The sequence below is a fragment of the Cryptotermes secundus genome, unplaced genomic scaffold (genome assembly GCF_002891405.2).
Source record: "Cryptotermes secundus unplaced genomic scaffold, Csec_1.0 scaffold1158, whole genome shotgun sequence".
Taxonomy (NCBI): domain Eukaryota; kingdom Metazoa; phylum Arthropoda; class Insecta; order Blattodea; family Kalotermitidae; genus Cryptotermes; species Cryptotermes secundus.
The window spans coordinates 555,939-579,335 of record NW_019729912.1 but is presented as its reverse complement, the minus strand read 5'-3'; the positions used below and the strand labels follow the sequence as shown (position 1 = coordinate 579,335).

Genomic DNA, 23,397 nt, shown 5'->3' with positions numbered 1-23,397 from the left:
GCCGTTAAATGTATCAAGAATCAATACACGTACATACATGGGCCTACACAACACTTTATTTCTCACACTGAAGAGCTATGACGCCTTCCTCAAACATCCCACACAATTCATTACCAGTAACTAACTGCAAGAGCTTAGTTTTCTGTTTTAATCAAGCACGTTCAGTTATGTAGGTTATATAGAGTTCAATAGGAAATTATTAAGAAAGACGACGTAGGAGGCTTGTGGTGGGGAGTTGTCCTGTTCTGTTTCGTGGATCCCAGCATCAGAACAGACGGCCTTTGGGTCGGGAACCAAGTTAGGAATCTCTCGAGTATGAAGCAAGGGTGACAACCATTACGTCACTGTCCACAATAGCATTAATCTTTATAGCTGCACTCCCTCATCTATCTCAATGTAGTGGTGTTTAACTAAGCTATGTGTGATATTCAGCGCAGTTCAGGTGTTGGCCCCGTCGTTCAGTCTGAGACGCGGTTCAGTGAGCAGACTGCGTCGTAACAAAACACATTAATGGAGTGGTAGGAAGACATAATGGCACCCCGGCTCCAAGTTCAGCCTATTGTACACGTCTTGGGAATTTTACAATTCACCGTTGCAGTCCTGCCATCACAGAGGAAACAAGGAGGTTGGCAGTTGATGGAATGCGTTCCTGAAAATGAAATTACGTGTTATAGATTATATTGTCACGCGTAGGGTTGTGCGTGACTTATAAGGCGGGCTTTAAATTGGATGATTGGATTCATTGCACAACTCAGGACTACAGCAATACAGCGCTATCGCTCTTCTACACCCTTTACAGTTCACTGTTATATACGCACTAGGATTCTCAGTCTTCACTAGTCGTATCCTGGCAACGAATTTATAAGTGTCTCACTCTAACTTCAAATCACAAGTTAAGTCTTCTTTGCACCGATTAATTCCTTTTTTGCCATTTCCTCTCAATCACCTTCGACTGCTATCTCCAGAACTGGACCAAATTCTCTTCCGACTATTGTTCTGTACTCTCCAAACTACAGTAAAACTTGGTTATAGCAACATCGCTTTCTGCGACACCTTGTCTATTGCGTCAAATATTCAATGGTACGAACTAATTCCTCATAAAGCTACTGTTTTTATACCTTGCTTACTACGATATGCACAAATGCATCAACCTCGTATGTAACGTCATTTTCATTCCTGAATTTCATTGATATCGTGGGAAAGTTCGATGTGTCTGCCCACCCTCACTTTCTCTACTTGCTGACGTGACTGTCCTGGAAGAATACGACCGCGGGCTGCAAGAGGAGCGTGGGTTTTATGCGAAAACAAGGGTGTGGGGTGGGACTGCGTGAATAGTGCAAGAGGACGCGGCAGGTTGTTAACTGCATTCCTTTCCTAGAATCTCGTCTAACAGGACCTCACATTGTCTACTTACCCTATAGTGTTCCTGCCTAAACCCAGAGAAGTGCAGTAGCGAAAACATGGCAATGAAAAGGAAAGTTTTAAGCATTGAAGAGAAAGTTAAAGTGATTCGTGAAATATTGTGTGTATTGTCAGTGAAAAGCGCTGTAATATGTCTTTGATATTACACATTTGGGCAATTCCACTTTAATGTTACGTTAGTCTGTACTTAACTACGTATTTCACTAAAAAATGCAACATTTTAACTCGGTTTTTGGTAGATTTTTACGTGACTAACATAAGGCTACTGTGGAAGTGCCCATTTCGGTTACAACGACATTCGTTTATAACGACACTATTCTTAGGTCCCTTTGATGACGTTATAACCAAGTTCTACTGTACTTTCTTCGTTCCTTTATAACCCCTCAACAAGGACCTCACGGAAAACACCCATGTCTATTGTTAAGAAGCGTGTTTACTGATCCTTTACCTAACAATGGATGTCCCATTGTTGCGTGTGCGTGTTTACCTACCCGTTGCCTAACAATGGATATTCACGTCAAAATACCTAGTGGCCTAACTATGCTGTTTAAAGTTTAAATATTACTGACTCAACCGGTAGCATGGGGGGGCACTCTGATACCAAAGTGCACAACTCCCTTTTGACGTGCCTCTGTGGGCCCAGGTTGACGGATGTTAAGGCTCACTAAGTAGCTTCCATAAGGCCGCGCCATAGCTCAAGCGGTTAGTCGCTGGCTTCCCACCGCGGCGGCCCGGGTTCAATCCCGGGTCTGGTCAAGTGGGATTTGTGGTGGAAAAAGTGGCGTTGGGGCGGGTTTTCTCCGAGTACTTCGTTCTCCCCTGCCAATCTTTATCTTACCAAATTCTCCATCATCGTAATCACCCAGGGCAGGCTACAATAGGCCAATCAGTGGCCGCCGTGCCGAGTGGACCCAGTTGGACTCCACGCCCCACTAAGCGAATTAAAAAAAGTAGCCTCCATAACACTTCAGACACAGGGACAAAACAAGACGGCTTAATAGGCAGAAATTTGACTTGCATTCCGGAATTTCCCAGTTCGAGTCTGAGCAGGACACCGACTAACTAGTGTGAGCAATTTCATATCCCTGAAGGCAAGTACTGGTACAGTACTTTCCTTAATTTACAACAGCCTCGTTCCACGTCTCTCACAGTTCATCATTTACTAATCATTCTACCATTCGACCCTGAAGTAATGGTTTTTAACAGGAAATGCTCTAAGGAATAAATTGGAGTGCATTATTGTGCTGCTTCACTATCATCATCATTATGATCATGAACACGAACTAGCAGGCTCAGCCTAATTGCTTGTTCCTGAATCTTGTAGGTGTAGTTGGTTTCTGTGCTTCATGTTCTGTGGGAACCAGGGAGCGCCGCTGACATATCGTATAGTGATACAAACCGTCTCATACGTATTCATTAAGGAGTTGTTAAATGCGACTTTATACATAATTCTGCAATTCATACGCCCGTGGGAAATGCAATCATACATGTAGCTCACCTTCTCTGCCGTAAGATTCCCTAGGTTAAGTTATACCCCAGACTCTCAAGTTGAGAACCAATGTAAAGATAAGGTTTCATTGGCACAGTCGATGGCCGCCCACGACGATAACGGTTGGCAGTCAGTACCGGTCAGTACCATCTCGAGTGCAGTACGTACTAAGTGGTTTGGCTCCAGCGGTTGTTGACTGCCAGCCGCTAGATAGTGCAGTCGGTCTACTGCGACAGACAATCTGTGCTGTAGTGAAGTGCGGGAGCGTGGTTACTTCAGTCTCGTAGTATTGGGTAATATTGCTGTTTTTATCCAGTTTACAGGGAACAAACTTATAATTTAGCTGAGACATTATGTAACTGTTGTGCGTTGTGTGACCATGAAAGTGAGTGTTCCAAATAGGAGGTAATGCATGCATGGATGGGGCCGTATTAGTAGGAAGATGTGGTAAGTACGACATAACCTAATTCGTTTGCTATTATTATTTTATTTAATGTATTTTAAATGAACAATATAACATAATTTCATGTTTATATAGCTCATTCGAAATAGAGGCTAGGTACTGGTTGGCCAAGGGGTCGGGATTCGATTCTTGTCAGGGCAAGAGATTATTCTCTACTCCACAGCTTTTAGAAAAGCTCTGGGGCTCACCCAGCCACCTAATCAATGTATATCGTGGGGGGGGGGCACTTTCCCCCGCATTAAAGCGGCAGGAGTGTGAAGCTGACCACTCAATTCCATCTACCTGCGAGGTCAAGATTGGTGGAGCTATGCCTCCACTCCGCATACGTCTACATGGTGTGGTGCTTAGTTAATTGAACACAGGAACAACTTTGCCTCTACATACTTATTTACTTTAGGCCGCGCCATAGCATAAGCGGTTAGTCGCTGGCTTCCCACCGCGGCGGATCGGGTTCGATCCCGGGTCTGGTCAGATGGGATTTCTGGTGGACAAAGTGGCGCTGGGGCGGGTTTTCTCCGAGTACTTCGGCTTCCCCTGCCGATCTTCATTCCACCAAATTCTCCACAATCATCCTCGCCTATTATCTGGGTCTGGTACAATAGTCCAGAAATGGGCGCAGTTCAAGGGACTTAGTCCCACCTCACTAGTAATAAAAAAATACTTATTTACTCGATTAAAATGGCGCGCTAACGCAACTATACAAAAGCGACCGTCAAATGCTCCATCTCATCTTAAAATGGAAGCCTGTCAGCAGGCTGGAAAAACACAGACTATTTCGTAAACGTAGGTGAAAAGTATGCTCCAACATATTTTAAAAAGCGTTTTTTACGTATTTGAATGCCTTACCGGTACATGATATGAGAAAGGCCTAAAATTGGTTGTTTCTCAGGCCTATCACAGTGAATAGTAGTATCGGATATCATTCTCTTTACTTCGTTAAGTATTCGTCATGTTCAAAAATGTTTCAAATGAAAGTTATGGACAATAATGGAGTCTGTATTCATGCCATGTGCCAATGTTTTCCTACGGAACTCCATTCAGGTTCTGATAATTTTGTTAATTATAAGTCTAGATATTCTACTGGACCCATACGAACCAAAGTTAATTGACCTGACAAATTTTGGTGTAGTCCCTCAGGAGCTAATTACGTTGAAATCTGTTCAGTAGTTGCGGAAACGAAACACGCAGATGCATGAACGGATGTTTGCCGAATTAATTCAAAATGAGATGGTTATTTTGAAGTTATAGCCTGCTGTTAGGTGGGTATCTTGTCACCACGGCATGGCGCGTCCTCAGGTTGCGGATGGAGGAGACGCCCTCCGGTTATCGAGGGAAGCTGCGAATATATTGAATAAGCAGTCTCGGACAGCCGACAAGGGATGGTCCTCCAGCTTGGGGGTTGGGCGTGGGGATAACAACTCCTCACCGTAAAAAATAAGCTTGTTACGAAAGACCGTAAGTAAGTTAGCCTGCTGTTCGTTATGATGTTTTGTTATTTCAAGAGTCGGGGAAGAGTGAGGCCCTTGGTATTCCGGCTTTTAATAGCCCACTGTAGTAGTTTAGGACGATAGATGAGGGAAATGGAGTATATGATGGAATAATAATTGGCAGGGGAAACCGAAGTACTCGAAGAAAGCCTGTCCAAGTGCCAATTTGTCAACCACAAGTACCAAATGAACTGATCTGGGATGGAACTTGGGCCGGTGCTACGAGAAACTAACTAACCGGCTGAGATACTGGTTATGTTACAGACCATGAAACGTAAATCTACTGCAGTGGCCAATTACAGCTGTTGCGAGAGTTGTTGAGACCTTGGTTTTCTACGGTGTTATTCCAGTTATGTTACTACTGTTCAGGTAGAATATTGTGTAGTATACACCCTTTGCTAGGTAAAAACCTTGAAATAAATAACAAGAACAGCCGTTGCTAAGCAACGGTGCAGTAAACACACCTCTACAACAATATAGTTACTGATGGAAACGGTGTTGAAGACAACTGGAGCGACCTAGTATTACACAGTGGAAAGTCTTGTTGCGAAGATGAAGGTGAAAGGTCGCTTTCACGTCCCAGACGCTCTGCTGCCGGGAATAGGGACTCCGATATCTTAAGGACAGGAAGTTGGCTGGGACTCAGAGCTGGTCTTGACGCTGTGGAGAAGAGAAAAATATCTTGCTCCTGTTGGGAGTCGCAGTCGTACGCACGGGATAACAATATGGTTCATCATCTCGAAGGAAGCAAAATTTAAACTTTAAAGAAGCTACGTCGTGACACGTACACGTATGTTATCAGGTGGAAGGAAACTTCTTTTAATTATGATCGAAAATAAGAGATTTAGACATGGGTAATCTTCACAAGTGCCGGTCACTGTAGCCGAGCGGTCTAAGACATGCACTGTCTTCGCTCGCTTGGAAACCCGGATCGTGGGTTCGAATCCCACTCAGGGCATGGATGTTTAGTTTGTGTGTGTGCGCGTTTTTCTCTGTTTCTGTACAGGTAGAGGTCTTGCGACGAGCTGATCACCCGCCCAAGGAGTCCTACCGCATGTGTAAGATCTAGTAAACCGAAGTGAACGGAGAGTTCATGGAGGTAGGCCTAGGCCCACTGGGGCTGTAGTGCCAAGGAAAAAAAATCTTCACAAGTGCTTGCAAGACTTTGTTGACTGTTCAATATGCAAGCTCAGATGTGTACATATTCTAGGGTATTCAGCCCCCCACCCTCTTTTTTTATTTTCTCTAGAACTGTAATTTGCACGAGAAACGCGAACTGAACGTCTGTTCGAAGGAGCTTTCGCCCTTTTAGATATTAAAAAATTTCGCTTGAAGAGAGCGCAGATGTGCGTGTAGGTCCTGTATCTGTACTTGTTGTGTATGGCTGACACATCAACTTAAAATGATCGTGTAACAATATACATGGATTTCCACAAACGTAGATTTCTGTCATAAATGTTAGTACTACAGACAAGTGTTCCTCTAGCGGTCATCTAGTGGTGACACTGTTCTCGTACATCGGTTTGAGACTTGTGTTTGGCGCAATGAGTTGTCTAAAGTGTAGGCCTCTCTAGTGTCTCACAGAGGTGTTTTGATATCAGTCAATTTGTTTACGGAACCACCAGCGTTATTTATTTTCAGAAGTTTCAGTTGTCAATAATTAGATCTGCATTCTTTCGTTTTTTTAAATGCAATTTTATTATGTCCGCATGCAAGGGCTATATTATTATTATTATTAATGAGTGTATTTTTTTGACACTTTAAAATATTTTTCTTGTAATACATATATGCATATTTTTTCGCGATCTGCTTAGTCGCATCTTGTTCCCAGAATTAACAATGATATCTTGAAGCATCCTAAAGTGGGACGCATATGCATTTAAATTGGTTTTAAGTGTACATGTCCATATTTGTTCCCTGTACTGCGGGATATGCAGAAGGTTTATGGCATTTTGCTTTTAAAAACGTCCGTTAGAATTAATTTCCACAAGCTTATTACTCTGAAGTGATTACACCACAGGCCTGCTACAATAAAGCAGTAGATGGCGTTATGTGGTCACTTTGCTTCTCTTTCCGTATGGGCGGGGGGGGGGGACAGTCTGGTTTATGGGTTCACAACCTTGGGCTGAACCGGGGCTTTGAGTGAAATGTTTGCATTTGTTTTATAAAATGAACTGTTAATGGGAAAGTGGTGTCCGTCCGTCTACCTGGCTTGGCGTTTCACCTCGACTGCTGGGATGCATTTCTGTGAAATTCTTCTGAACTGAAAATTGTAGAGTGAATTGTATCTCGGTTTTTACGTATGTCAGTTTTACTTTCGTCGGAAACCAATCCAATACAACTTCTATTCTACTGTAAGGAAAGACTGTGGTATCAACGTTGCCGTGTGTGTGTGTGTGTGTGTGTGTGAGTGAATGAATGCGTAGTTACGTCAGCAAGTCCAGATATAACCTCTCAAATACTCTGGCTCTTGTTCATGAAATAAACCAAGCAGGTTTCTAGAGGTAACGCTCCAGACTTGTATCTTGGAGGTGTTCTGTTCGAATCTTGGCCTGGACACTTGCTTTACTAACAGATGATTTTCTTGGTTTTACTCAGTCCTTCCAGTCAAATTCTGCAACAGTACCTCGATTACTCGTAGACAGTTTCTTTATAAATATTCTGTAATTCATCATTAATCCTGCCATCCGACCCTATATAGCCTCACTAGTGAGAGCGTTACAATCTGCAAAACAATTAATGAAATTGCCTGTTTTATTCGTTCGTCATTTTGCTGCAGAGGCGAATTTTGTAGGGTAAATATTAGCTTCATTCAGTGCAGCATTCTAAAAACTACTATAATTGTATAATGGAACATCTTTAAACTTTTAAGAGAGTTGTAAGATTTGAGGCTTTCACGGCGATGACTATGAAGAAAGCAGTCTTCTGGGTTTTGGCACCGTGTATATGTGGTGTTAACGGACGTTTCGGAGGAACGTATCGCCTCCATTTTCAGGGTAGAAGCAGACTGCTTTTACCGGTTCTCACGGTCTCTTCGCTTGCGGATTTCTTATATTTTTCCTTCTACCCTGAAGATGGAGGCGATACGTTCCTCCGAAACGTCGGTTACCACCACATATACACGGTGCCAAATCCCAGAAGACTGCTTTCTTTTAAGAGAGTTGTTTTGCAGAAGTTAAAATCAAAACACGATAACCGTTGGAAAGCTTTTTCTGATGTTATAAATGCTGAAACATTTTAACATACATATTTTCGTATTTATTTTGTGCTATATTTTGGAGGCCCTATCATAAAAACTGCGTGACGCTTTCGTTTGTCTGAATAAATAGCGAAGATTTAGGGTGAACTTAACCAGTTTCGTCACGTAGCTTATTTTGTGGTACGGCACTTTGCCACGGAATTAGGAACGTATTTGCTCCATGGATACTTTTAATAATTCTGAGTACATTTCTCCGTAATATACCGAGAGTGTGTATGTTTAACCTTTATAGCGGGAATTTTGCTTCATTCATCTGTAATCTGTCAAGACGACAGGTCCACAGTCTCTTCCAAAACAGTTCCTCCACTTGATGCGATCTAGAGCTTTCTCCTTCAAATGAAAATATCCTGTTCTGTCCCCAAGGTCATCCAGCATCTTCTTACGTCTTCTTCCTCGTCTTCTGGTCACTTCTATCCGCCCCTCTATCTTTCCTTCAATAACTTCTTTTAGAAGGCAGTTACTGCGTAAGATATGACCAATCCAATTAGCCTTCCGTTTTCTTATTTCGTGTAGGATATTCCTCTGCTTACAGATTTATAACTAGATTAAGTAATTATTAATATGTAGTTTCCGCTGTACTTTCTATCGAGTTGAAAGAAATCGAATATTAAGGACTTGTAGCCATTTCTTAGTAGCAATTTTGCATTTTTCGAATAGTTACGGAGGTCCAATAGAGGGAAACCCCCGTCACTAATACTAACTGATATTCTTTGCCTTGAGTGGACGTGTCTGGCTACAAACTCGGCAGTGTCAGGAGCATCATTCCTGCTTTCAACAGACGAAAACCTTTATCTACAGGAAGCGAGAAGATCATTTCGCGGGTTGTAATATTACGCTAGTTCAAAAGCGCAACTGAATTATTGCGGTTATGGTCCCTGCTCAAATTGCTTGCCATTGTTACGTCATGAAACTTGCCTGTCAGATCTCTGATTGCTGTTGCATTCAAACAGTATTTCACCACAACAAAACCTTGTCTTTTCTGATGTAGGATCTGTTCACTTCAGTCACTCTTGCAGTATTGTGTTCTCGAAGATCTGACGGCGTATACTGGAAATGCGAGTATATTCCTTACGGAATTAATATTTATTGCTTGTCTTCTTCAATTCTGAACTATAGTAGTACTGAATAACTTATTCCTCAAAGAAGCTCTAATGCAAACAAATTCGATTTTTTAATTGTTTCAATGAGTTGCGTTTCTGTATCTTCTGCCATATCAGATATCCGCCTACCAACTGTATCATTCGACAACCGGATGTCTTTCATTTTACTTGCCGCAGACTGGTCTAATACTTCATTACTAGCAGCAATCAAAGAAGGCTTAAGGACTTCTTCCGCAGTGGAATACGGTTTTACACTTAGCTATCTATAATGATATTGTGACATGCTGAGCTATGAGCCCTCCCCCACCCCCCGCCAGCCGTGATGCGCCGAGCGAAGCCGAAGCGAGCCGATGTTAGCCGAGTCCTAGGATCCTGGTCGCTAGGCAAGGCGAGTCAACAGCCGTGACATCACCAAGTAGTAATAGCGGTTACTTCCGCTAGCGTTACTAGCAACACAGCGCCAGGCAACAAGGGTGCCTATTACGTGGCCGTTTTCTGTATGGTCCGATCGAGGCTACATGAGGCGCAGCGAAGGCTATTCACAGTCAGTCCTGGAGCTACCTACGAATCAGTCCTCGAGCTACCTCCGAGTTATTTCCGAGTTAGCCAGCAACCAGTCAGTTGTATTGTGGCATTTGGAGTGTACTATTTGTGATACTGCAGATAGCAGTAATCGTAAATCTGTAATTTGGGTGATTGTAAGTGCGAATGTGAAATAAAATTCGCTATATAAAATACATCGTGAAGTTATTTGTCGCGTTATACGCCCAATACGCGACAATATTAAATAGGATGCCGTCAAAAGTGAAGCGTTAGTTATTGAAGCTTGGGAAATCATTTTCTTTTCTGTTTTAAGTGCATCTCTTTTACGCATAAAGAATTCAGTGGGTTTGTTCACAAAATCGGAATGTTTTGTGCTGATATGTCTGGTTAGGTCGCTATGGCTTCATAACTTCATTTTCCAGAGCAGTAGCACAAATGACGCCGTGGCAATTGCTCAGTGTCAGGGCACTGCATGAAACCAAATTTTAAATGGCTGTCCATGTACAAGTGAACCCTGTTTCAGACCCACTACTTCTCAGAAAATCTCTTAGCGCCGGTAATCGAATCCGGGACCTCTGGATCTGTAGCCAGGAACTCTGACCACTGGACTACAGAGGCTGGCTGTCGTCAGAATATTTTCACTATAAAGTATTTTTTCATGAAAAATGCTCGGAGAACTAAAATGGCAAATTCCAGGGGAACTTCTCGCAGCCCGGTATAATTGATACCAGAGCCCGGTACCGGTCCGCGGCCCGGCGGTTGAGAAACACTGCTTAATGTGGTCTTCTCCTCTGAAGTTTTACATATAGGCTATTTCGTGCAGTTGGGGAAATGTCAGTAAATAAACAAAGAAATAAAAATTTTTGACATATAGCCGTAGGTGGATCATACATTGCCGGACCGAAGACGAAACTTGAGGCGAGGAAGTTAGGCTGTGGGTAGCTGGCTGTCGCCTGACTCGATGCACATTTCTCTGTGACTTGGAAACTGAATAAAAGGAAAAGTTTTAGAGTTATTCCAGGAGAACAGGAGGCGGAATGAAAGAACGTAACTTGGAGAGAAAGATGAAAGAAAGTGGTTGGAAACGAGCCTTCTTTCTACATTTACACCCCTCCCAACCCTAATTCCATTTCACTCGTATGGTTATTCCTACGGAGTTGTATCTTTCCAGCAGCGAGTAAATCTGTGAAGCTTGTGAGGCAAAGTTTGCCGCTGACAGAAACAGTGGGTTGGTTGTTCTTGTCTCATCCGCAGCCCTTCAGTCAGTACCATGAACTTTAACTGGCATAGCGGTTACAAACTCCTAAGTTCTGTGCCACAAATGACATAGCGTATCTGCACTTATGACACTTCTATATTAAACTGTTAACTCCTGCTGTTGGACGCGAAAATCAGTTTCTGTTTTTGCTATAATGACAAATAACGTACATATAATTTTATTTTAATTAACCACTTGCTGAAACATCTTATAAATCAACTAACTCGACACTCTTTACACTCATCGCTAGAAAGGAAATAAAACGAAATTCTCTTGCTCTCGAAACAGGCAAGCTTAGGGCCAAGACAATCTCTAAACTTAAAAAATATCAGTATGACAACTGCTGCCTAGTCACGATTGTTGCGCTCCTCATGCAGAGGTGATAAGTGAGTATGAAGCAGTGGAAGAATTCTGATTAGAAGGGGAAAACAAGAGAAGGAGAAGAAATGAACAAGCTCAGGATCGTACCGTAAGCTTCTGCAGGAGAATACAGAGGAAAATAATGTCATGTATTAAGTGTGACAAAGCACAATAGATCATTGAAGGTCGCAGTGCAAGGGCCGGAGGGGCCTACCCCATAGGCATTCATATTCATTCATTCATGTGTGATTATAGACGGGGTTTGGATTGGTGAATAGATTTATTGACCACTTACAGGTCCTAACTACAAATAACTACAATACTATCGCTATTTCCACATTTTACAGTTCACACAGTCTAGTGTTCTCAGGCTGTTTGTTAACTAGACGTTTCCTTGTAACGGCTCTATCAATGGCTATTCTGTCTCAGGCTCAAGTCCCCTTTTCACAAACTCCCGTACAGAACTGACTAACCTCTAATCTTGTCCCTTGCTTATAACATTTCGGCAAGGACCACATAGAAAATAGAGCTCTTCTATTTTTGCATTCGTGTCTGTTGTTGTGGAAACGTGTTTACCGAGCCGTTGCCCAGACATGGCCCTGGTATATCCGTCCCTCTGGCGGTCGTAACATAGCGACGTCTCTACAAGTGACAATAAAAATTTGCTTCTCTCTGCAGGTTGCCTCATTTCAGTTGTGAACACAAATAAAGAAGGGAAAATGGTTAAGTCCCTTTATTGTTAAATGTCTTTCTATTGTGTGAGCAGTTGCATTTGAACCAGTTTTTTGGTGATGGTGAATCCAAAGTAGAGGATACAGTTCTGTTGGAATTTTGCGAATCGCTACTTAATCAGAACACCTTTGACATTACGTTCTGTGGACATAAAGCTAATGTTTTACGCGTGAAGGTGTGTACAACGTCCACAGTTGTCACCTCTGTGCCCGGGATAATCAATATGCCATCCGCGAACGAGGATAACAAATCCTCTTCAACGTCAGCGTTTGGATTAAGTCGCTGAAGGCATTGTCGTGGGCCCCTATCTGCTACCTGTCAGACTGACTGCTCAGCGATATCGTGACTTTCTGGGAATTGTTCTGCTTGAAGACGTTCCTCTAACTGTGAGACAGAGGTTGAGTTTTGAGTTTTCAGCACGAATATAACTCCAGCGCACTTTACGGAATGTGTACAGCAATGGTTGAACTCGACATGTTCAGGAAGGTAGATCGGACGTCAGGTTTCGATTGCAAGGCCTTATCTGCAGCTATGAAAACGGTCGGTGCCTTGTTAAGGTGTGTTCAAGAGAACGTCTTGCGGCGCACTGCTGTCTTCTTAGAACGGACAGAGGGCGCCTCGAACAACAGTTGTTACCGTTGTAAACGTTGTAACCGTTGTAACTATGGTTTGATCATGTGACAGCTTGCGCCGTTTGACTTTGACGTGTATTCTGAAAACTAAACGTCACAGGACATATTTTTTTTTATTAAGGCACTACAGCCCCAGCGGGCCTAGGCCTACCTCCATGAACTTCTCTGTTCACTTCGGTTTTTCTAGAGCTTACACATTCGGTAGGACTCCTTGGGCGGGTGATTAGCTCGTCGCGAGGCCTCTACCTGTACACAAGCACAGAAAAATGCACACATAAACTAAACAGCCATGCCCTGAGAGGGATTCGAACCCACGATCCCGGTTTCCAAGCGAGCGAAGACAGTACATGCCTTAGACCTCTCGGCTACCGTGACCGGCCACAGAACATATATTGTACAATAATATTGACTGTTTTTTCTACAAGAGATCACAGTACGGAAAGCTTGTGTACGTGATTTCGATCGGTATGTGTGTGTGTCTGTGTGTGTGTGTGTGTGTGCGCACATAGACACACACACATAAGTTACTTTTATAACCACATTTGAATCATGCCGTTGTCAGGACTCATTAATTACCGAAATATTTCGGGATCCATATTCCTATAAAATTTTATTTGCTTTGGGACATAGTACTCGCCTCAAATTTTCTGTACTTCATTGTGGGTCACCCTACACACACACACACACACACACACACACACACACACACACACACACACACACACACACACACACTCTCACACTCACACTCACACTCACACTACACTCTCACACTCTCACTCACACACTCTCACTCTCACTCACACGGGCACGCATGCCGGGACAATTTGAACAAAACGATCCAACTTGCTTCGTCATCCCAATTACTGAGTTCGATTTCTTCACTCCCCTTTCTCTGCTCGAAAATGTTGACCCAGTGCACAATATTTCCCAGGCTGGTCTTTTGCCGTCTCGAGAAATGAATTTATAAAATATCTAACTTCTAACGCTGGGATTTCAGTTTAACGGGAGGGACTTTTGAGCCACCATTTTGTATGGATTTTGTATCTATGCCAACTCTTTTCCGCGGAGAGAGAATTTATATGAGCCATTTACTCAACGAAACTAAATACGTCATGCATTTGGAGGCAAACACAGAAGGAAAGTCCCGTGTTACGGTTCGGCCACACAGAGCGCTACGTACGCGACGCACGGTACGTACGCTATGTTCGCTATACCAACAGAAAAATATCTCCCTTTATTGCCAATGTGACTGGCCACACAGACTTCCGTACGCTACGTACGCTATGTTCCCTATGTTAGCTGCGTCGCAGAGTGTACACAGCGTACGTAGCGAACATACCGTAGCGCTCTGTGTGGCCGAACCTTAAGTAAGCATGTTGGAATGACCCACCGGCGTGTGGCTACTGGAAGTATTTTGAAAATGGAATGCAAGTACGTTCTAATAATGATGTAACGGGCTACGTCCCCAACCGATGGTACAACCTCATTCCCAACGTACATGGAGTACAGCATTGCTCAATCCGCACCAATGATGAGTGACCTCGTATTCCTCTAAAATGAATTGCGGAGTAAGAGGAAATATCGCTATTAGTTATAGAAGATGGAGGTTATGGCGTTGGCGAGTATGAAGGTTGAAATCTTCTGAGGTTTGACGCCGTGTAGTGTGGTGAAGATTACCTATAATTTTGAAAAATATACGCTCTGGATTTATGGTTGCAGAATAAGCTGAGCTAGTAACCGCTACTTATTTGCTCGACTTATAGTCTAACCCTGAAGATGGAGGCAGTACATCCCTCCGAAATATCGCTACGTTTCTAGCACACTGCATATCATCACATACCAGAAGATGGTAATCTTATCAATATTGTCGCGTTTTTCCTAGGCAACGCGACAAGAATATGGATACGGACTACCGGTCTCTTGTCGGATACGAAGTAACTGGTCTCTTGCCGAAGTTGGACTGTTATATCCTGCACTCGGGCTGGATAGGGAACACATTGTCCAAAGGTTTAGTTAACCTGTCGGCTGGAATATCTGTTGCTGCGGCAAGTCAACAGTTCTGCCTCTGTTGAGTAGGCAGGTTCCTAGGTAACATGCGTTCTCATTGTCCGTTTTGTAGCGATGGGTGTCCTATAGTCCGGCTTTCAGACAGCACGTCACAATATTAATGTTTTAATCTATTTACTATTGCGATAAAGTTTCCTTGAGTTAAAACCAACGTTTGGGAGACCTGCTCTGTCTCTGTCAACAGAGATTATGGGGACAAAATACTTATCTGAAACGTCGGATTTTGCTTAAATCTTGACACAGATGATTTCCCGAGTAGATGTTGTATTTATTTATTCACTGCGAAAGCTTCACATCTTACTTCGGTTAATGTTTCAGTGGCATTTTGTTTTTATATCAAACTCAGTATTAAAAATAGTATTCGTGTTTTGGCATCTATTGAAGTCTAAAGAGTAGAATGTTATACTCCAGAGGATTACAAATGCATTTTCTGAGTACGTTCCTTACGATTTTTAATGTCCACTGCACTGAACTTATCAATTTATTTCAGATGCAAACACATCGTTCAAATGCAACTTAATTACTAGAAATTTACTTTTGTTTTATTGCGCGGGGTGGGATGACACTGAGTTCATTTGGTACCCCAAATACTAGTGGGCTTACTGTGCCAGCCCCCGGATGACCGATGAATGTGGAGCAGTTGATGGAATGAGAGTTGTCTAGAGATGCGGAATACTCAGAGAAGAGCTACCTCAGTGCCACTTCATGTACTACAAGCCCCACATGATCTGACTGGTGTCTGAACCCGGACCGCCGAGGAGGGGACCCGGCAAATAATTACCTGAGTTATGGAACGGTCAGGAAATGTAACTATGTTGCAGAATCAAAAATTACTTTTTATTGTGTGTTGTTAAACATCCAGCTCGAACTCAATCTGCAGATCGGGCAATTTTCAGTTTCGTGTCAACAACAACATTTTAACATAACGAAATATTTTTATGAAAATAATGAAAGTTCAGTTATTATCTTATATAATATAGTCTTTATATTGGACATATAAACAAAAAAAAAACTAAGTGGCTTGAGTCCGCAAGCGAACTATACCGACCGAAGTACCGCCGTTTGTCGGCGAAGTTAGTAACAACTTTAGCGGATAGAGGGTGTCGCGTGGTCAGCGCAACGAATCCCCACGGCCGTTAATTTCGGTTTTCTAGACCGGAGCCGCTACTTTTCCATTCAAGTAGCTACTCAGTTATCCTCACGAGGCTGAGTGAATCCCGTTCCAGACCCACCACTTCCCAGAAGATCTGGTAGCGCCGGGAATCGAACCCGGGACCTCTGGAACAGTATCCAGGAACTCTGAACACTAAACCACAGAGGCGGTCACTGGACATGTATGAATCATATTTCAGTTCACGAATAACATGGTCACTCTGAAGACAAAATTTCGTTCAAAGAGGACTTGAATTTTCAGATATGAAACAGATGCAGAGGCACATACGACCCCCCCACCCGTGTATGTATTGTTTGAACTTATATAAATATGTCACAGCTATATTCTTCATGCATTTTATTTCGTATTGAAAGCCAAAGTTTCCTCTGTGCTTAATTAATTAAGAACTATCATGAAGTCGTGTAGGGGACTAGAAATGCAGCCCCAGGAATTTTAGAAGCAGATGAGTGGTCTGACAGACCTCCCGCCCACCTGACTTCCCAAGCGATAAGATGCTGTGTGGGTCCAGAGCAATGGCGAAGACAGAAATGGGCTCCTCAGGTTATAGGAAGAAATTCAGCTAGAAGCAATTCATTAGGTAGATTCTGAAGGGTTCTGACTCCACGCATGCGCTTCCTCTATCACAATTTTTATTGTTATCTCCCGCCGAATTGGCCTGGTTCATGTGATTAAATAGCTGTGTAAATCTGACAGCGGTTGTCCAGTGATTGAGATTAGCTTTTTCTAACGGACCAAACTGAGTAGATATTTTCCTCCCTCACCTAATGATGGTAACAGATCCAGTTTTAGAAAAGTTGTGTTTTCTAGTTTCTAGAATACCGGACGATGGACAAAGACCAAAAACTTAGTAATTCTGAGCAGTTCATTAGGATTTACAAATGATGGACACACGGATGTTCCAGTTTCAAAGCATCAAGGTATGAAAACGACTGCGATGTGAAGGATAGTGTTGCCCAGCAGAGCAGGCCATATGTACTCCTGTATGTACGCGCTGACAGTCCCATTAGGGTAATTGACTTGTCGGGTCCAGGGCTCCTTCTAAAAAGCCAGCCTTTATTGTAAAGTTGGGTGATAAAATTGACGTTGATTGAATGGTGCACCAGGCGGCCAGTTGCCAGTTTTCCACCGTGGCAGCCTAGGTCCATCCCAGGTCAGGTCATATGGGTTTGTGTGGGAAAAAGTGGCACTGGGGTAGTTTTTTTTTTTTTCAAAAACTCCGGTTTCTCTTGGCAATCCTCATTTCACCGAATGTTCCATATACATCTATCATATGGGGCAGAGAACAATAGATAATTGAAGGTCGCATTGCGCGGGTCAGTTTTATGTCTCACCCCTCATACTCATACTCATCATATGGGATAGGAATATAGACCCACCAGTGGCCGACGCACGAAGTGAACTGGGTCTCACCCCACCTCATCCCAAGGATTAAAAAGAAGATGTTGCCCTGAATAGCTGCACATGAACCACAAAGCTGAGTTTAGGTTAGGTAAGTAGGGTTAAGTTACGTTATGTCAGGTCAGGTTATGTAAAATCCTTGCTTTATATAAACCAAAGGAGAAAGATATGCCAACATCACTTTTACACACTCCTTCTTCTTTCATTTGCTAAAAGAGAAGAAAGGTAACTGAGAAGACAAAAGAAACAACGAAAAGGGATGCAAACATGGGCTATTTTCTGTTGTTTTATCATGCTCAGCTTTTAAGACAATGTGAGAAAGGAATTTTTGTGGTACTCTGTGTAATGGAAAAGAAAGGAAAAGAAAAGAAAACCAAACATAAGAGGAATGTATGGCACCGCCAGGAACCTAACCCTGTCACTCCTACATTCATCCCACAGCATACTCACCAGGGGGTTGCGCTACGTTGGCCGCTTCATGTTAATAAATAATTATTTATATTAGTTGGAGAAAGCAACATAGAGTAGGCTATGTATTGCGGGATGTTATCATTCGGCCTCCAGCCGAGACCCGGTCTATAAAGTTCTATTGTGCCTCGATCTCTATATAGGCTGCTTGCTCTGTTTTCTAGGTAAAATCCTGTACTATGCCTGTAACGAATGATTTCCTGAAGTCATTAGCAGCCTTCTATGCTCAGTTGAGATATAAGAGTTATGAGCAGTTTCTATAAAGCGCGTCGTCTACTTCCTATAGGATGAAGCTGGAAACTACGGTTCGCGGGCAGAATGCGACCAAACAAAAAAACTCCGTGGCTATAGCCCGCAAGCGAACTATACCGACCGAGCGACCGTCGCTTGTCGGCGAAGTTAGTGCCAACTTTTGTGGATAGAAAGTATTGCTTGGTCAGCTCAACGAATCTCCACGGTCATTAATTTCCGTTTTCTAGACGGGAGCCGCTATTTCCTTGAAATAGCTTCTCAATCATCATCACGAGGTTGATGGATCCCGTTCCAGACCCATTACTTCTCAGAAAATCTGGTAGCGCCGGGAATCGAATCCGGACCTCTGGGTCTGTAGCCAGGAACTCTGGCCACAGGACCACAGAAGGGGTCGCAGGATGCTAGCAGTGATACGAAAATAATCTATTCGCGAATGAGTGTTTTATAGGACTCGAAATTCTAACAGCGGTGGTTATGGTTAGTTTCTTGGACAGATCTTCGTCTCAGAAAATGCAGGCCGTAAATTCCTCCAAATCATCGGTAAATTTCTACCAGACTACATGCCATAAGATGGAAGAACTCTCTCTTCTAATATAGTCAGTATTATTGCTACAAGTAACCTGTTCCGGCTTTGGAGAAATCCTGCCTTGTTCTAAGAGATCCCTACGTTCTTATGTCAACATCCTTTCATATGTCTCATTAGCTTCAATCTGTTCTTTTGTTCCCCAACTGTTATATGTAGGTTAAACTTGTGGTATTGACTGCGCGTTGTGAAGCTATGTGCGTAGTAGCAATCAGCATGTTCAGATACGCCTATATTCCGTAACAAACAGTTTTCTAACAATTAGAAAAAATACGCAATTCCTTACATGCGGTGGCGGTGAGCTTGTCAGTCTTAAGCGCCGCCCACACTCCCCCCCCCAGGAATATTCCTAGTACTCATTTCTGTTAGAGGCAGAGTCCATCTCTGGGCCATAGTGCGGCTGGAAGGATTACGTCAATTGAAAAATCCAGTGACTTCACCGGGAATGGAACACGCGGCCTTTTGGTTTGTAGCATAGGGCCTCAATTAATTACGCTACCGCCTGCGGGGGGCTGAGTTTTATATAATGTTAATTTTCACCACAAGTGTTTTCTTTGTGTTTTGTTAATGACGTAGAAATTAGACGTTCCTGAGGTAGTAACTTTCACCCCCCAAAAAACTGCCCCCTCGACCGAAAGCAGACCCTTACATCCCTCGTCCGTGATGAATTGAACATTTAATAGAATCCTGCATGGCAAGATGGCTGCTAAACATTGCATTCGGCAGTATCGGATCTATGAAGGTCCTTTACTTTTCAAGTAAACTAAACAGTTTTAAGTGCCCGAAATTCCTGAAAATAATTACAAGTATAAATTGATTTCGAACTTGGTACTGGCTACTTTAAGTAATATTTATTAAGAAATTGGATAATTTATAATTTTTAATACGACTGAACGTAAGATAATGCAGTGAATCTCTCAGAAGGATCTGTTCTGATCACAAGGCTTTAGTGACAGCACTATGCATAAAAGTGTACCCCAAACATAGGCCCGCAAGGTATCAGTCCCGACCACATGAGGTCATATTGCTACCACAGTTTGGGCACAAAATTGTATAGAAAGGATAGGTAAAAAAAAAGTAAAGATATCCCTGTAACAGACCGTGGAGGCCTATGAGGTTGAGAGAGATTGAGCTTCCCACATTATCTAGACAATTGGCTCATAGATGGCAGTAAGGTTGTCAGCCTTACGCGCCGGCCGCTCTTTACTCCCAAGAACATTCCAAGAATAAACAAATATAATAAATTTATTATAGAGTAAATGATTATGTTTATACAATGTTTTGAATTGTAAGTAAATACATAACTTTCACGTGCAAGAGGAATAAATAATTTACGTGTAATTTAGTTATGGTGTGGATTATGGTACCGCGTAGTCTGGTAGGTGCTTAGCAACGTCTCGGAGAAACCTGCCGCTTGCATCCTCAGGGTATAAGTGAAATTTGATGTAATAATTTTGGCAGAAGGAAATCAAAACATTATTCCTGGCTGTAAGATATGATAATGGAAACACAGTCTGCAGAATTTTATTCATTTTTATCACTAGCTTGGTACAGCTTGCAGTCCTGATTGGACTGACTGTGTTTGTAGTTACTATATGAATTTGTCACGTAATTAGATCGATCAAATCAAGGAGGATGAGGTGAGCAGGACATGTAGCACGAATAGGAGAGAAGAGGAATGAATAATGGATATTGGTGGGAAAGCCGGAAAGAAAGAAACCACTGGAAAGAACAAGGCGTGTAGGTGGGTGGATAATATTAAAATGGATCTTAATGAGATAGGATGGGATGATATGGATTGGATTGGTCTGGCTCAGGATAGGGACCAGTGGAAGGCTCTTGTGAACACGGTAATGAACATTCTGGCTCTATAAAATGCTAGGAAATTCTTGAGTGGCTGCAGAATTGGCGGCTCCTCAAGAAGGTCCCAGCTCCATGAGTAAGTAAGTAGTATTTGTCACGCACTCCATAAAAGTTCCTAAGAGAAGCATTCGTTGATTGAATGTAGGTTGACTTTGGTCTGTAGAGATTATAGAGCGTCCAGTAAGGTGGGCAGATATTCAAGAACGGTGTGTAGATAATGGTTTGAAAGCACGCGGTCATGGGTACGAATTGCGAATGAAAAAATGACGAAACCGTTCCATTCATATGGCGAGGGTCTAATCGGTTAACTCCCAAGTATAAACCAGTCCTTCTCTGTGATAGTTGCTTTGCGCTTGTTCTTTTGTTAGTTATATCTTAGAACTTTTACATTTTCTTTTCCTTGGCACTACAGCCCCAGTGGGACTAGGTCTACCTCCATGAACTTCTCCGTTCACTTCGGTGTTTCTAGATCTTACACATGCGGTAGGACTCCTTGAGCGGGTGATGAGCTCATCGCAAGGCCTCTACCTGTACACAAACACAGAAAAACGCGCACAAACAAACTAAACATACATGCCCTGAGTGGGATTCGAACCCACGATCACGTTTTCCAAGCGCGCGAAGACAGTACATGCCTTATACCGCTCGGCTACCGTGACCGGCGAACTTTTACATTGCTTCACTAAATTCTGGGATATATCTGTGAATTTATAATGCTTATGAAATGCGAATCCGTTGAAATAAACACAGCTGTGGTGGCTGATTTTACAACAGTCCAGCTGCAAATCATGCAAGGTTTGAGGTTCTCGCGGCAATGAATGTTAAGAATATTGTTCCTGAGATGCGACTCCATACAGTCTGGTAAAATAATTATGGACTTCTCGGAAGAATTTGCTTCATTTATTTTCAGGATCGAAAAAAGTAAAGAAATCGAAAAGCATGCTACTTAAGATGTAGATAGTAATTTCCTCCGAACGTTCATGAACTTCTACCAGAATAAAAGGCGTCACATCCCAGAAGCTAGTATTCTTCAAGACAAAACATTTTATTCTACCGATCAGTGTACATACTGGCTCATGAACATTTTTTCTGTCGTATCTTAGACAGCGTAGGTTCCGTAAGATTCGCGAGTAAGGACAGGCCTATCCGTCGGCTGCTCAGTGGAGGCTTAGCGTCATTGAGTTAACTACGAGTTTCGTTTAATAACCAAGTATAATGAGGACAATTATAATATAATGCCTGCAAAACTCTACTTAGACTTCACGCTTTACGTTTCTGTCGGAAGAGTTGCCGCACCAGCACGGCGTTTATGAACGAAATGAGAGTCATTTATGGGTGAAATCCCTACGTTGAACTTCCTCAAGAAGAGCTAGAGAGGCGTTAAGTATTATTATCTTGTGTGCAGTAGAGATGCACAAAAGCCCGACGAACAAAATATTTTGCCCTGCACTTCCACTTCTAGGCTAATGAACCCTTTGCCCCGTCATTTATATGAGTTCTGATCTCTCACCGCAAGGAAGGAAAATAGATTGATGATGTTTGGAGACAGATATCGACGAGAAATATGGACAAAACGGAGAGGAAATAAAAGGAGTAATAGAGAAAATGACAGAATGAGGAGCACGTAATTTGCATCTTTGGGGTGATCAAATTGAGATCAGGCGGGCGGGACATATAACACGCATGGGAGAGTTCGAAAACGCTTACGGAATTTTGATCGGAAATCTCCAGTAAGAGATCACGTGGAGACTAGCACAGCCATGTAAAGGAATACAAATATCTCAAACCTTAGAGAAGCAGCCTGTGAATGTGGGCACTAGCTCTGGACGTTGTCCATCATATATCGTTAATCTCTGTTCACTAGAATTCGCAAACATTGCGTGACGTTACTCTTTTAGAAAGATATTGCGACATGACGCCTGAAAGCCGGCATAGTTCATTGCTAGGCAACGGATAGGTAAACACATTCAAGCGGAAACGAACACACGCAACAATAAAAAGCGGTGTTTTCTGTGGCACGCACCGAGCGCATTGCTACGCAACTGTGCGGTAAATACATCTTTGCAACAGCGAATCAACACGCAACAACAGAGGAAGCGGTGCTTTCTTTGGGTGCCGCGCCGAGGCTATATAAAAGTGATCGCAGCAAAATATGGTCGCGAGTTCTAAGGGATCAAGGGTCAAGTGTGATTTGTGGTGGACATAGTGGCGCTGGGGCAGGTTTTCTCCCAGTACTTCGGTTTCCCCTGCCAATCTTCATTCCACCAATTGCTCCACAATCACCCTCACCTATCATCTGGGGCTGGTACAATAGACCAGAAGTGGCCGCAGTACAAGGGACTTAGTCCCACCCCACTAGCAATAAAAAAAAGCTTCAGATCATCAGTATTTGGAAACATACACATTTCTGCTATGCTTAAACCTGCTCCTCCCGTTTGCAATACATTCCTTCCAGTGGCAGTGGAATCGGATTTTGGTAGCAATTTAGATTAGTCCCGTTAGGTTCCTTTGTGGAAGTTTGCGGTTGTGGCCCTGCCAATCCCAGTGCACTTCAGCGGCACGCACCAATCCTGCTTCACTGGTAGCTAATCTCTTTTTGTCTGGTTTTCTTGTAATATCGATATATTGGAGTCGTTGTTACACAATGAATGTGAACTGAATTTTACTAAAATCTGTTAAAATCACTGAAAACAATATCTCATTCGAAGAAAGCAGTCTTCTGGGATTTGGCACCGTGTATAAGTGGTGTTAACCGACGTTTCGGAGGAACGTATCGCCTCCATCTTCAGGGTAGAAGAAAAAGTATAAGAAATCTGCAAGCGACAAGACCGTGAGAACGGTCTC

The 23,397-nt window shown here is 42.8% G+C and overlaps 1 protein-coding gene across 14 annotated transcripts in view; it reads left to right on the top strand.

Moving 5' to 3' along the window:
• The window catches only part of LOC111865836 (glutamate receptor ionotropic, kainate 2), a 236,857-nt gene that overhangs the window by 3,712 nt on the left and 209,748 nt on the right, over positions 1 to 23,397 (top strand). The window contains exon 1 of one of the 14 annotated variants that reach the window (XM_033751987.1): positions 3,014 to 3,358. The exons of the other annotated variants lie outside the window; for them this stretch is intronic. Within the exon in view, the coding sequence (XP_033607878.1) occupies positions 3,328 to 3,358 (31 nt within the window). The 5' untranslated portion in view covers positions 3,014 to 3,327. Of the gene's footprint in view, positions 1 to 3,013; positions 3,359 to 23,397 lie in introns of those variants that run through there. 14 annotated transcript variants of the gene reach the window in all.